Consider the following 16055-nt stretch of genomic DNA (forward strand, 5'->3'; position numbering starts at 1 on the left):
GTTAGCAGATTACATCGCTCGGCACCCATTGGGCACCCAGCGCCTCGCACCACCCTCGCAAAGCTCCTGCCGCCTGTTATATAGCATTGTTCGATATTGATGAGCTTGACCTTGAGGAAATCCTCCTCAGCGCCTGTCAGTCTGTCTTGACGGGAGTTGCCAAAGTAAACACGACTAACCAGCCAATAAATCACGCTCGGATGTACACGACACCTCGCTGATGAGGAACAAGTTTGTTGTGACCTCGTGGAGTTTTGCAACTATATGCACCACGGGCACTGCTTGTTGAGAACACAGGCCACAGAATGTTGGGAGTAAAGCAGTTCTCCTCCCTGTGTCCGGTATTGGTCCCACAGGCTGCTTTCTTTGTGTAGGAACCCCCCACTGTGGGAGGCTTCACTTTCAAAGAAGCCAAATTTGAAGTGAGAGAACCTGTTTTCATTGTTGCTTCTTTGTGTAATAAATATTTAGTGCACTGAGGGCAACTACCGTTTCAGATGTTTTACATGTTAATGCATGAACTTTGCCCATCAATTATATTATGCACAACATTGTGTATAAGATAACCTACCGGTACTAAAATTGAAGCCTGGTAAAAGGCGACATTGAAAGAGTATTTTTCTAATTGTTTGGATACAAATAGTTGTGACTTGTGAGTCTAGTGTAGGCTACTTGCCCACCATCAAGTGTGAAATTAAACAACAAACACATCTCTTAACTTATTTTGATTTCTTCTATTATACAATATATCAGAGGTGGGCACTGGGCACTAACGTCTCTCCGTCGGCCCGGCAAACGCGAAGCCTTGAAATAGTACACCACTGTTAGCTAACAGTGGGGCTAATTTACATATTAGCCACACCAACTTTCTCCACCCATAACATGGCAGCTAAAATGGCCGAAGCACTTTCAAGCCACAAGATCTGAATCACAATATGAAAATCTAAAAGGCAATCAGAGCTGAAACTTTTTATTAGCATTAGCTGACAGTGTTAGCCTCCGATAAGTGCCACATATTTGAGTTCTCATTTGTCGATGTGGTGGGGATGGTTTATTTTTTTGTGTTTGGTGAAGTGTCCACTGATGCGCCACAAATACATGCACGCACTTGACACGTGTGTTAGGCTACTGTAGCCATTTTAGAACAACGGAATTTCATTTTTGGGAATACAAATGAGGAGACGGCTTCAACTCTTTCTGTTTAAAAAAAAATTGCTTGACCGGCTTTCTTTGAGACTCAAAGCGTTGAGTATGTGCATGTGACTGCTTGGGGAAATGAACAAAATATATATATATACATTTGGTTGGGGTTCAAAGGTGGGACTACTTGGACTCTGTCATACAAACTCGGCGACATTTCAGCCAAGAACACAATGGGTGTTGTGATGCATACAGTTCATTGTCCATTGTCAGAATCTCAAGCCTCACCCTGTGTTACCCACAACACGCCCCCTTGACTATTACTGGAAAAAACATTGATTGGACAAGTGAATCCTGAACTCCTTTTGTTTTCAAATACATCCCAATAGCAAGTACTTGGCTTAAGACCAGGTTTCTACGGTGATAGGAAAACATTGTTAGAAGGTTAGAAATATGAATTTTGTTCTCATCTCCTTTTTTATTTCTCTCAAAAAAATATATATATTTCACGTTATTCTCTTCTGTGCATTCAAGTTTAATTTAAACTGTTTTTGTTCAATCAGCTGCTGTATTTAATAGCAACCCTGTTGTGACAAAAACGTGTCCAATTGCTGCCCTGCCATTCTGTTGTGAGCAGTTTGGGTGGTGGGGGGCTTTTTGAAGCAAGCAATGAAAGATTGGAATGATGAAATGAGATCAGTAGAATTTCCTGTCATTTGTGGCTTGTCCACCCACTTGTAATCATTTCCTCTTGAAAAATAAGATTTCCCCTCAACAATATATTTAGGGTAGTGATCAGGCTTAGGGTTCATCTCTGCTGCATGTGTTTGGGATTTTCTTGGAGACATAGTGGATTATAGATACTGTATAAAGGGCTACGGGATTGTTGGGGGTGGAAAACAGCAACATATGCCACAATGTGGAGCTTTTAACTTTCAGGGATGAATTTGAAAAGTGAGCAGCAAAGGGGATTCAAATAACTTTAAGAATAGATCAATATTGAGCCTGGAACTACTGAAAATATAACCACAGATAAGAGAGAGGGGGAAAACATCTTTAATGAGTATGATGAAATGGTTGCAACAATGAAATCAACCTGTGGCATTCTTCCCATGCAATATGTCACGTAGCATTAATGTCAAGGCGAGAATGAGCGTACAGTACGTTAAACTGTCATTAGCATTCCTCCATCCCAGCCTCGCATCCACCTGCATTTTATAGTGAGACTATTGCACCAACGCGCCCAGCGAGAAAACGGTGATCAAATGGCATGCCTGGCTCATGTGCACACTTCCCTCTCTTTGTTAGCCCACAGCCTCGCACACACGGAGCTCCGGCCTGCTTCCTGCCATGGATCCGAAGAGAAGTGTGTTTCTAATTATAAACCGGGCCCGAGGTTAAGCACACTCTCTGCAGGCCACCATAGCCACGAGGATTTATTGTAGCAAGTTCCAAACTCCCACCAGAGACGCAAAGCTGCCCACTTTCTACTGGCCGTAAATCAAACAGTATGACAGGTCGCTGCACTTCTGTTTCAAACTCAGATGGATCCTGTAATCGACATTTTACGGTGTCTTCTTCAAGTCACCTGAAATTCGTACTCGTGCTCAGTAATTCATCTTATGTTTCCCAACATAAAAGTCGGGCCTTAACAAAGCACCTAAGAGTACAAGGAGTTAGAAATATCTCTGAGATGAAGAATAAAAAATAAAAAATATGGCTTTATATAGGATTTCAAAACAGGCCTTGTTGGCCAGACTGACATATGAAGTTTGTGTCTCTTCAGTTAAGACACAGTGACAGTTTCCTTTTAAACATTTTGCTGGTTGCAGCTTTAATATTTTAATTATGAAAATACAAAAATATATATTTTCTAGATAAGACTTTTCTTTATAAATTAAATTTGTGCAAAAAAAAGGAAAAATATTTACAATGTCGACTCTTTTTTTCTTTTCGTTTTTTTTTTTTTTTTTTTTTTAGAATTTCTGCAATATACCACTGTTTTGTCATTTATATAAATAACCTTTCATGAAGCTATGCTAAAAATACAGTTGTAGTGAAAAACACAAAACTTGAAAACGAAAGGATCAAAGTTCGTGAAACCCAACATATTATGTGACTGGCAAAACATTTGGCTACAACTGTACATAATTTGACAACAGATAATCAAAACAATGACCATTAAAAAGTCATAATTTAGACTTGTCTTTATGGATTTATGTCTTCTTTTCAACCTTAAGATGTACAGCACAATCTAGTGACAATTTTCACAATTCCAACAATTATCGCTGCCCACCGGACAGACATCCAGACGAACCTCACGGTTATACATTAAAATCATAACCCAGTGAATGTGGATTATTTCAGGGTGAGACCGACTATTGAAAACAAGAGGAAATGCTGTGCATACGGGAAAGTTTCCCTTTTGTGTAGTCAAGATTGAAAAAGTAATGACAAAAACAATATGGAATGCACCTTATAACAATGAAAAGGGACAACATGCTCTCCTGACAGATGTGTGATCTGGCCTCACTGTACACTCCATCATAGCCTCACTGAAGCATTCACTGTCGGAGAGGTGATCTAAACATGATGGCATTTCGGAAGGTTTTTCTTGGGGGGGAAAAAAACAGCAGCTGCCATACACACCAGCTCTTCATTCGCCTTCATATAAACCGTATTGTTAATGGCTAATGAGTCAAAGAAAAGCAACAGCGCTGTTCATAAACACAGGAAATGGGGCTGAACATAAAAAGCAGAATCACCTGTGCAGCTATCGAGTCAAGTTCAATGCAATATTGTTGATCGGAGGAAGCCGGTCTCAGTTAATAACAATGAGCAAACAAACAGAGGTGGGTCTGCAGTCGCAGTGTTTATTCCGAACAAGACTGCAACAAGGAGCTGTGGGGCTTTCCTACATAGGAACACAGCTCTCCAGAGTCTACTTCAATACACCGAGGTTTGGTAAGGGGGGGGGACTCTAGTCCGGGATCATGCTTTGTTCTTATTTTCAAGTGCCCTGGGAGCCCATAGATGACGCTAGTCAACAACTTTCGAGTGGGATTGCAAGTGCACAATAACTGAATGTTTATTCTTTGTCCAGGATGTTTGAGTGGATTTATAATTAACAGTACCGTAAATAGCAAGCCACAAGAGGTCTGTTCCTCTGTAATGATACATACTGTACTGATATGCAGATAAAATTATTTGGATACATCTATGTACACAATATATTGTTTTATGAAGAATTAATATGATAACCTAAGGGGTAGGACTGGATACGTTTTTTTCTCTTCTTTTGAACATATAAACTGTGCTGTTCTTTTTTCTTTTGTTTTTCTCTTTATGTTCAAATAAAAACAATCAGTCACTCAAAAAGCGAAATAGAACTATACTATATTAGAATGACAATAATGGTTGAAACGTGTGGCTGGAGAGTAATCCTAAATGCAACCTGAAATAAGTAAAGAGCAGGCATCTGATCTACGAATTTTATGCGTTACTTTCCACTCTGCTGCTTGATGACCTTGCAGTCGGTGTAGAATAAATGACAAGGCTTTTAGCGCCATCTTGGGGATTATTTGATGTATTACAACTATGATGTTCTGCACAACGAAAACATCATTGTGTATTAGTCGCCAATTTTATTTTGTCCACAATTGCTAAATACAAATAATAATTCCGCCAATTAAAGTAACAAACATGTTTTCAACGAATGTGAAAACCCCTTTTTCTGACACGATTGGCTTAAGTCTTAAACCAATCGTGTCGCTTGTCTCAAGATGTATTCTGGTTGGCTTGTATTCTGATTGGCTATTTGAAATAGGAGGCGTGTTTCCTGTATGTTGTGCCCTTGTCAAGCGTGGAATCCAAAAGTAGCGTTTCATAAGGTAAACCGGTCACAGTCACTGATATTTTTTCCCATTTACGGTACTAAAACACAGCCTCCTAGTGTGACTACACTGATCCATGATTTTTTTTTTTTTTTTTTTTAAGGTTTTCGCAATATGGCTACTCGCTAGCTGCAAGTTGCGACCTGACAAGACGTGTGTCACTTTTGTAACTGTCCACTAATGTCATCGGGACTGTTCTGTTGGTTTCACAGCAATTAAAAACACTACTAGGATCGGTGTTAAAGCACGCTATTTTATTAACATGATCCTTCCAATAGTTCACAAAATTCTGATGGACATTCGGAGGGGTCAGCTTGCACCTGAAAATACTTCGTGAGCAAACTTGATTATGTGCTAATGTTATAGTTTATTGAGAGTAACTTTGAGATTCTCTTGAGCTATAATCAGCAAAATCGGGAAATAGTTCACTTCTGAATTACAGGAATTAATAATTTCTCCACATTATCTTAATGTATAAAGAGCCACATGTAGTTCTGCATATGATAAATTAAATTGCTGTATTATAGAGAATCAATATGTGTCTTCAATGTTCTGGAAATACTGGTTACAGGAACTGTACAGTATATTTTTAAACCAAGGGTTAATTTCTTGTGTGCCTATTCCAGTGTGTTGGGATTCTTGTGTTTTGTTTGTTTGTTTGTTTGTTTGTTTGTTTGTTTGTTTTAATGGACTTGAGTCTGTCAATAAAGATATCTGTAATGGTATCTCCAAAATTAGAATACGCACATCTCGATGTATATCATGTTAAAGTAATCGACATGTGTGATGAAATGCATACGACTAACTCTCATCTCCTATGAAGGTGAACATATTGTGAGACATCCAAAAAGATGAACACAGAACAAAAAACAAATGGAGTGATTGTTGATGGTGGTGACTGTGAGGATGAAGTTCTAAGGTAGGGAAGGAAATCGGTGCTCATTAGCTGTTTAATTCTTTCTGTGGCATATGTGTGAGTGTGTCATGGAGTGCGTTTGATTCCTCTTGCGTCCAGTCCAAGCGACCTGTCTGAGATGCTGGCTGAGGGGACCAAAGAGGCCCACGACCGAGCGGAGAACTGCCAGTTTGTCAAAGACTTCCTCAGAGGACGCATTCAAAGAGAGCCGTTTAAGGTCAGTGCTGATGAATAGGTCTTCTCGTACTCTTATTTATTGCAACACACAAGTGCATGAAAGCGCAATTAGGTGTAGTTGCGCAACCTAGTGGAGAATTTGTAAATTACTGTACAGTTGAATCACTCTGACAAATAATGTGACAAATAATTCCATTTGAGTGTTTTTTTTGGGGGGGGGGGGCTTGTGCTTTGTCCATTATTTAATTAAATGATAGTATTATTCTGCAACGTGTTTTGCATACACGTCCTTATAAACATTCATTGGAATGGAATGTGCTTGTACTTTTTCTCAGAATTTGATTTTTTTGTTTTTGGGGCAGGGGGTAGATTAGAGAATTATAAAATGTATAACCATCTGCCAATCGCAATCTTTTTTTCTTCTTCTTTTTTTTTAAATAAATACTGACGCTCCAGTCAGCTGTAGAATAAAATTTCAAGGTCTGCTACTGATTTAGATCCTGAAACCATTAAAGAGGAATATAAACCTAGTAGAGCTTTGAGGTCTGGAGGCTTGGTTAATTAGTGGAGGTCGGAGTTCAAAGCAAACATGGTGAGTAAAACAGCATTTAGCTGTTATGGTGCACACAAAAATAATAAGATGTCAAGTCAGACAAAAGTGTGGATGCTTTTACTGTATAAGTCAGGTTAAAAACAATGCTTTTTTTTGTATGTGACTTTTTACAAGTATTTTTAAAATTATTTAAAAAAAAAAAAAAAGTTTTGCACTGTATGTTGTTTTAGTAAGCTTTTATTTATGTACTTTCTTTTTAATTGTCTTAAGTTATTTCTTTTGAAAATGCTTTTAAATGTTGTACTTTGAATCATCAACCTTGTGTATGTAATGCGTAATATAAATAAAGCTGCCTTGCCTTGCTACAGTATTGTATCGGCTTTTTATGTTTGAAAGTTAATGTGGCAGCTTTTAACATGCTACTGTAAACTCAACTCAAATGTTGTTATTCTTCCAAAATGTCATCATTATTCTTACATTTTCAGAGAGGCACAGCATCTTTGTACTTTGTCTATTTGGCCATGGAGGAGGAGATTGAGAAGAACAAAGACCATCCTCAGGTTGCTCCAATCTACTTTCCTGCAGAGCTGCACAGGTGCGAGGCCCTGGCGCGGGATCTCGAGTATTTCTATGGAGCCGACTGGCGAACTCAGGTCTGCTGAAAAGTCCATCAAAGCTTTGCTAGTCGACATGATTTGATCTTCATCTGCCTGAATGTCTCCATCTGGCCTAGATCAGCCTCTCTCCAGGCACCAAACCATATGTGGACCGCATTCACCAGGTGGGGACAGGGGACCCCGTGTTGTTGGTGGCCCACTCGTACACCCGCTATATGGGGGATCTTTCGGGTGGGCAGATCCTCAAGAAAGTGGCGCAGAGGGCACTTAAGCTCCCCTCAACTGGCCAGGGGGTCAACTTCTACCAGTTTGAGGGCATCCACAGTCACAGGGGCTTCAAGCAGCTTTACAGGAGCAGGATGAACCAGATCGAGCTGGACGTGGACACCAAGCGGAAGATCGTGGCAGAGTCCAACAGGGCTTTTGGTTTCAACTTGATGGTGAGGGTGAGGGTGAGATGATGCAATTCAGAAGAGAAAGTTCTAACACTGATGTGAAAACAGGTGTTCGCGGAGCTTGAAGACATTGGAAAGAGCATCCCAGAGGAAGCACAACAGGCAGCTTTCGGGCATAGTCATGCTGAAATCATGCAAGGAGGTGATATCAATAAGTGCCCGTACTATGCGGCTGAAATGGGTAAGATGGCGCACTGGTATGGAAGCCTATTTCCTTGTTCTCTTTCTCCATCCTTCTCATTCTTACGTGTCTTGTTTACAGCCGTGAGTGGAAATCCTACGTATGCTTGCCAGTTAGCCAAGTCGCTCCTACAGCACTCTCGCTGTCAGGTGGCGCTGGCCACCTGGATCGCCCTCCTTGCCGGCTTCACAGCCTGGTACCTACTGTGAATATGGACACACTGTACAATATGTTACAATAAACACCTACGTACAGTTAATGAATAGAACAAACTGCCTCTGAATATTGACACCCTTCCTTTTATTTCTCACCCGTTTCCTCTTTTTGTATTATTGCTACAACGGGCAGGTGGCAAACCTCCTCTTCCTTGACAAGTGGCATTTTGTTTGTGGTTTAATGAGAGAAAAACAAGTGTACAGTACTGTAACGTGGCGCCTCAAAATGTTGTTTTCCAATAAGAACACCAGGGGTCGCTGTTTTTTCCACTGTAGCTTTCGGCCACATTTCTCACTGCTCAGTGTGTGACGGTCCTTACTTTACGAGCGGGGTTTCGGTCAAATTCAACTGTCATGTAAAAAAAAAAAAACTGTACACATCTATTATATGACATGTGCAACATCTGAGCTGTTGACTTGTTCCAGTATGTAGCTATAAGGTCCACCAGAAACGTTATTGAAGTGGTTTGCATGTACGCTATAATAAAAAAAGAGAACCCTGTTTTGCTGAAATCTGAAAATAGAACACTCTTTCCTCGAATGACTGGATCCAAAATGTAAATATTACATTGATCAGCCACACCCTGTGTACACTAAGGTACCCTCAATTATGCCGTAGTTTTTCTACAAATATTTACAGTAATTATGACTCCACTACTGCATTTGCGTATGTAGATAAACAGTACAGACAGTCCGACTTGTGTACAATATTTGGTTATGTCAACGCTAATAAAATAGAAATCAGTCATAATCCAATGACCCCCCTGTAATAGTATTGGCTAACACAAGGGCTGTATTAAATATATTGTATTTATCTGAATTCTGATTAAATTGATCTCTGACAATGTCACTCAAAAATGAACTTACTATATTTTTAAAGGCAGAATATTCAATAGCTCTTGTATTGGATATCATTTCCATTTGTACCATTTGTCATTGTTGAGGTTTTACATTATGAGGAGACCCCAGGAAAAAAAATGTCTGCACTGGTAGAGACTAATGGAAGGGAACATAATAATGTGGTGGATTGGTGTTTTTTTTGTTTTTTTGACTGATCAGGTGATTGTACCCATACAGGTTAACAGCTGGTGTGTCAGTCCCTATAATGAATATATTGTATACCTACTAATATTCACCATCTAAAGATGACCTAGTCATCACACCCAATTTAGTCATCACTATGAATGAACAATCTTCTCAAGTGGAGAAGTATGCAGACATGTTAAAGGCCTCAAAATACTGTCAAATAAAAATACTTATTTCACAACGGGCATCTTTCACATTTGAAAAGTAAATGAGTTATAAATCGACATGATTCGAGAGGCTAACATGTAATTAATCTTAAATTGACTACTTGACTAGAATGACACAATTATTATTTGTGCAGCGTGGATATTTTTTTAATATTTGTGTAACAACAAACATTTTAAACAGGGCAATTTTATCAGTAAAACAGCAGAATATTGGATTTGTATGATTGTAGGTAAGATACAATTGCAGAAATGCCTTCCAGCAGGATTCTGTGAAATTAATACTTCAAAATGGACAATTTTTATTTTGAAATTTTGATACAGCGGTTATGGCACAGCCACTGCCCACATCTGTGTCAGCGGCTTGGAGAGTTTACATCCTTATTGCTTACCTTTGATAAATTTGCTTTTATATCAAAAAGCAATCATATGAATCCTAATATTTGAATTACTGTACTTCTAACCTCAATGTCATCTATCAAGAGGAGGACCATTTCAGCAAAGCTGCTTTCAAATACCAAAAATTGTTAGCATCGTCCATTATCTGTATGACACGTGAAAAAAAAAACTCACTTTAAACTTCCAAAAACCTTCTCAAAACGTTGCTTGTCCACCACATGTCCAAAACGTGTGGAGAAATACAAAGTCTGAGGAGTGCTGTACCGCTTCAGTTTCAGTATGGTCTCATTTGAAGAGTCCCCGGTGTCCGCAACAGTCATAACATCTGACACAGGCATGTATATGTCATGCCGCCGACCCCAGAACGTCAGGTGGGATACTTTGAGCGTGTTGTGAGACGACGCCAGGTACATCATTCCCACAACCCTCCTGAAGAAGTGGCTAGCCGTGTATAACATCACACCAGCAAATAGAGCCATTCCTGTCGAGTATGTGACCAGAAAGGGGGGGGCATCTCCCATAAGATACAGAATGTACACAGGCGGAAGGATAATCACAGTGAACCCAGTTTGGAGTAATTTTAGCCTGGACACGGCTCTGAATAGCGTCATGTGTGAAAATTTATAAATCATGTCATATTTCTGTGTGGACAAATCTGAGCATTTGACAGAGGCTGTGATTTGGGGAGTAAAGGGTCCACGGCAGCCTTGATGGAGGTTGAAGTGCTTGGTTGCAGAAGGCCGCACCCCAAAAGACAAAGGAGCTGTGAGCTGCTGGCATGATCCTCTTACGCAGGACAGGAGGTGGGACCTGAACCTGCCTGCTAATGCTGAATGGATCTGGTAAGTAAAACATAGCAACACAATATTAAATGCATTGTTTCATAATCAATTAGTGCAGTAAATAACACCACTGGAATCTAAAAATAAATAAATACTGACATCATAAGATTAGACACAAGCCAGCAGCTGACTTTAAGAGACTCTAAATTCTACATAATTTCAGACTTGTGCTGTGATTAAATCGTTATTTTGCAAATAAGAAAGTTCCTCACCAAGCCAGCCATCAGGACTCACAGTAGCAGAATAAATAAATACTGTCAAGGAATACTAGAAGTACATTGCTGTTATTTCAGATGTCAAGCTAACTTGAGGTACAGGAGGCGAGACGACACCCGGAACCGGAAGTACTTCTACATCTTCCTTTATTGGACTTGAAAGGAGATCACAAAGCAATGCAAAGACTAACTACCGCCATCTCGTGTGAAATATAACAACCAACACCAATTTTCGACAAGTTATTTTTTTTATATATTTTTTTGTTTGTTTGTTTTTTAATCACACACACACATCCACCAAACGAAGTGAACCCGCGCCGCCTGCACCGACGGCAAGCGACGATGCCAGGGAATAGCAACAAAGATAACTAGGAATCACTGGTATCTACTATTAGTGTTGAATGAATTCCTGAAGTAAAACACCTCTGATGTTGAAGACGGTAGACCTGTTGTACCCAAATCATGATACTCCCGAAATTAACAGCCGTCTGGAGACAAAACAAACACCGTCGTGTGAGGGCAGCTATCGAGTTGCGGAAGTGACGCAACCCAGATACTGCTGTCGCACGTTGGGCCGCTGGGCGGAAGTCATTCGCCGAGCAGCGGATCGTAGGGCCACTGTCTGTCACACGTCTTTGAACCGGAACCTCGGCTGCCATCTCTCAATCTAGCCGACCCGGCGGACGACATGCTGCAGCTGGGCGATGATTTGTCGCTCTACTCGGTCGTGTTCGTGGTGGTCCTGCTGGCCACTCGCAGTCCGATTTGGTCCGGCGTCCTCACCGGTTGCCTTTACCTCTTCCTGGCCGCCTTCCGCTTCCCGCAGCTGCCGGCCAGCCGAGCCCGACAGGTGCTTCATCCGTCCGGATCCGAGAAGGTGTCCGTGGTCGCTCATCGGGGAGGCGGACACGACGCACCGGAAAACACGATAGCGGCCATCCGGCTGGTAAGAGCGAAGAGGGGGATTCGGTTCGGATGGGGAACATGTGTCACCTTGACGTACGCGTCATAAACACAGACACGATTCACGGTTGTTATCATCTGACGTCCTCATTTGTAATGTAGCATTTATATTTGAGGCAGGTGCAGCTCTCAATTTATTTATTTATTTGCAACCAATCCAGTCCTAAATAAATAAAAGGTTACGAATCCACTTGATGACACACAAAAAAGAGGGTATTGAGGTGGCAAGAAACAGGTCAGACACTTAGAAAATAAAATAATGGCTGCTAAAAAAAAAAAAAGTGTTGAATTCTTCGTATACACACATGGGCAGCCAGTTTATCATCTACCGTGAGCAACTGGCAACTTCAGTCATCGCAACTTTTATTTGAGTTTCACAATAACAAAATGTGTGCAATAGTAAATCGTACCTTTAAAACCACAACTCATGTCGGACCCTAGAATGTCGAAGAAAGACCGTGACATATGCAAATCATTCAGTACAGTTAAAAGAATGTATATAATCTGTGATGTGTCATCATTGCAGTGAGGTCCACTTCTTCTTTAGCCAAACACTCTTTTTAGATTATAATTGAAAACTAGAGTAATGCATAATAATGTACAAAATGATCATTAAAAAATGTTGTAAATTAAGCGGAATTGATTTTGTTGATTAATCACCAGGCCAGCAAGAACGGCGCCTCCGGAGTCGAACTGGACCTGGAGTTCTCCGCAGACGGGGTCCCGATCTTGATGCATGACGAGAGCGTGAATCGGACAACAAATGGATCAGGCCCCCTCAGTCAATTGAGATTTGCTGACTTGGCTAAATTAGACGCAGCTGCAAAACATCGACTCGGGTAAAATAGAGACATGAAGTCACAATAACAATCATTTATTGTTTTAATGCCATACGTACAATACCTCGTATGCGCTTATTATTAATTTTTTTTATAACAGGTGTGTTCAACATGGAACTCTAACAAACTTAGCCACAAATGCTAAGTGATAAACAGAAAAGCACACTGCCATTGCTAATGTCTTCCATTTTCAGGGACAAGTTTGCTGGCGAGAAGATCCCGACACTTGAGCAGGCAGCGGAGGAATGCGTCAAACTGCAGCTGACCATATACTTTGACGTGAAAGGTCATCCAGATGAGGTGATGTCCAACATGACGACCGATTGCCGAGTCACGTTAACATGTTTTTGCACGTTCACAAGGTCCTTCAACACCCGCCGTATCAGTAAGAATGTAAAGTTAGCAGGGGTTGTTTTTGTAGACGTCAAGATTGATTGATTGATTGACTGAACATATAAACATGAGAAAAAAGAAAAACAAATTGAAAGAAAGAAAAGGGACCATCAATAGTTTACATGTTTTAGATTTCAGGAGTGTTCGGACGTGCGGATTAAAAAAATAAATAAAAATCACAAACTCTCACGTACGCTGGAAATATGTAATATGTAAATAATGATGTGGCGTCTTTCTCTGGCAGGCAGCTGCGGCGCTCTCAGCTCTCTACAAGAAGCATCCAGCCCTGTACAACAGCAGCATGGTCTGCTCCTTTGAGCCCAAGGTCATCTACAAGGTCAGAGGGCATGAAAACGTACCGTGGGGTACTCCTTGATTTTTCTCTTTTATGTTATACAATACAGAACCATGCGATGTATATTGATGTTTGTCAAATGTTGTCTTTGCTCAGATGAGGCAGACTAACCCACAGGTGGTCACGGCGTTGACCCACAGGCCCTGGAGCTTGAGCCGCTTTGGCGACGGCTCGCCGCGTTACCCGTCGCCGTGGAAACACCACTGGCTGACATTAATGGATATCATGTTGGATTGGGCCCACCATCACGTGTTGTGGAAGCTCTGCGGTATTTCCGCCTTCTTGGTGCAAAAGAACTTTGTCTCACAGTGAGTTTGTTTGTCCGAGACGCCATCATAAGGCATACCTTATAATTCCAGTGTACAAATTCTTCTCCTTTTTTCTCAGGGACTATGTGCAGTATTGGAGCCAGAGGGGGGTGGAGGTGGTTGCCTGGACGGTGAACAACGGCGTGGAGAAGCAACACTACCGGGAACTTCTGAAAGTCAGCTACATCACAGACAGCCTTGTGGAGGACTGCGACCCTCACTACTGACACTCCCCAACATGCAGTGACAGAAAATCACTCTTTTAGATAAACACGTGTATATGTGAAGTTTGTGCGCTACTCACAAAAAGTTACGGATACGGAGATAGCAATAGAAAAAGAATGTCTTCCGGGTAAATGCAAAACATGCTCAATAGATGCAAATTACAGTCGTATTTTATTTCCTGAATTGTGTTAAGTTATAATAGAAGTTTATCCAAAAAATGCACAAACGCACATTAATATTTACAAATAGTAAGTCATGATAAATGCATACACAACTAGGGGTGGGAATCTTTGAATGTCTCACGATTCGATTCCGATTTTTGGATCTGCGATTCGATTTAGAATCGATTTTTGATTCAAAATGATTTGATTTGACAATGATTTTTGCTTCAATCTATAGATGTGCAAGGAATTGTAATGATCTACTCCAGTCTGACTCGCTAATGCTAATTAGCGCGCTACTCGCGGCACTTTTATCACTCAAACAGCTCCACACTGCAAAAAAACAACTTTTATTGGAAGAACTTGATCGTGACTTTTTCCTTCTACTCTCTACAATGTGGCTACAACTTAACAATGTATCAGACTGTATGGAACCACACTGCCGCTAAGTGGCCAAATCGCGTACAACATGAACAGCACTCCAAATAAAGGCATTTAAAATCGATTCTGAACCGTACTAAATGAGAATCGATTTTTGGGCACACCACTATACACAACATCAACGAACTCGTGAAAATCGAGGATACGTAAGATATCTCTATGGCTCTCAAAAATGTGAAAATCCGATATATTTGTGTGAATAATTGAGACAAATCTCTCCAAATATAATGGTTCTAGTCCATTATAGGTTCATCCTGAAATTTCACTGGAAAGCCAAATAAACCGTAACTTCTTGTAAGTAGCATTATGACCACAGGCAGGTCATACCAATCGTCATGAGGATGCAGGAAGAAACCTGCGAAGGTCCGTCATGTCACACTCCCTCCTGAAGACAACAGTACCTCCCATCAGTAGCAATAAAGGCGGCTAAATGTCCACAATGACACAACTGGTCAGATCACATGAAAACATACCAATGTTTTATTAAGCTGGCTCCAATTTTTTGACTCTTGATACCGACAGGAAAAGAATTGAGTGTGTGAGAATACATTTTCCATTGTTTACATGTCAATTTAATATGGACGTCTCCTCACTCAGGATGTTATTTTCCAATCAATCATGCAGCTAGAGTTTAATTGTTGATTGTTCTATAATCTCCAATGATAAACCGATACAGTACTCGTTCTTGGTCCATGGACTCAGGTGAGCGAACCAACACGAGAGAGATAAGCAGATGTCGTGGTGATATCAGATAAGCCTGTCTGAGCCACTTCTTGATCACGGTGCTCTTGAGCATCAACCCACAGATGACCCCCGTTTCCTCCACTTAATCTTCCAACAGGAAAGTAAATGTACTTTAATGCCATGGTGGAAGACCAATGATTGCATGTATATAAATAAATGGTATAATATCCCTTCGTGTGATGTCATTAAATGAGACCAGTGGTCATGCAAATATAGTTCAGATGTACATTTTATACCGTACATCTAAATGTTTCCAGTCTTGAGCATCTTAACTCAATGCGATCTAGAGTTTATCTTCTGCGCAATGCATTATTGGGTCAAAGGTCAATTCCACCACCCACCCCCAACAACCCAAAAAATAGACGGTGTGGCGTGACGTCACGGAGGGACTGCCCAGCATAGCCTCTACGCCGGATATGTGCTAACCTAACAAAATACACCCCCCCCCCCCCCAAACCGCACTTTATTTGTATTTGGGGAAAAAGAGCATAACTATAATCTGTCGTCTGTACAAGTAATGTAGCAAAACATCTTACTGACTAAAACATTAACATAATGGATTTAAATTGATGGACCACTAGTAAAAAAAAATTCACAGCACGGATATGATACATATTAAATAATGTATGGATCAATTTTAAATACTGCTTGTAATTTATAGCATCATTCAAATCAGCTATGTAGCTAACACAATATTTAAAGTATTTTGCATCCACTTATACTTCATTTGTGTGTTCAAATATTTCAATATGCTGAAGTGAATTTCGATGTAA

General features: G+C 40.5%; 3 protein-coding genes across 3 annotated transcripts; 2 read left to right on the forward strand and 1 right to left on the reverse strand.

Annotated features, from left to right (window-relative positions):
• The first annotated feature begins 4957 nt into the window (after positions 1–4957).
• On the forward strand, positions 4958–8587 carry hmox2a (heme oxygenase 2a). Its single transcript, XM_086082629.1, has 7 exons — positions 4958–5030; positions 5857–5952; positions 6049–6166; positions 7165–7332; positions 7413–7736; positions 7800–7932; positions 8014–8587. Exons 2-7 carry the CDS (start codon positions 5885–5887, stop codon positions 8139–8141), a joined length of 939 nt encoding a protein of 312 aa, XP_085938755.1. The 5' UTR covers positions 4958–5030; positions 5857–5884; the 3' UTR covers positions 8142–8587.
• Positions 8588–9531: 944 nt separating this feature from the next.
• Positions 9532–11251, reverse strand: tmem186 (transmembrane protein 186). The gene is made up of 2 exons (XM_086083664.1): positions 10851–11251; positions 9532–10635 (listed from the first exon to the last, which is right to left on the reverse strand). The coding sequence occupies exons 1-2, from the start codon at positions 10860–10862 to the stop codon at positions 9967–9969; spliced, it is 681 nt and encodes a 226-aa protein (XP_085939790.1). The 5' UTR covers positions 10863–11251; the 3' UTR covers positions 9532–9966.
• A 150-nt stretch (positions 11252–11401) lies between these two features.
• gde1 (glycerophosphodiester phosphodiesterase 1) lies at positions 11402–15451 on the forward strand. Its single transcript, XM_086083663.1, has 6 exons — positions 11402–11799; positions 12480–12655; positions 12850–12955; positions 13293–13385; positions 13500–13711; positions 13791–15451. Exons 1-6 carry the CDS (start codon positions 11542–11544, stop codon positions 13936–13938), a joined length of 993 nt encoding a protein of 330 aa, XP_085939789.1. The 5' UTR covers positions 11402–11541; the 3' UTR covers positions 13939–15451.
• Positions 15452–16055: the final 604 nt, after the last annotated feature.

Source organism: Leptonotus elevatus, chromosome 8 (assembly GCF_054856555.1).
Source record: "Leptonotus elevatus isolate MCC_2025b chromosome 8, RoL_Lele_1.0, whole genome shotgun sequence".
NCBI lineage: Eukaryota > Metazoa > Chordata > Actinopteri > Syngnathiformes > Syngnathidae > Leptonotus > Leptonotus elevatus.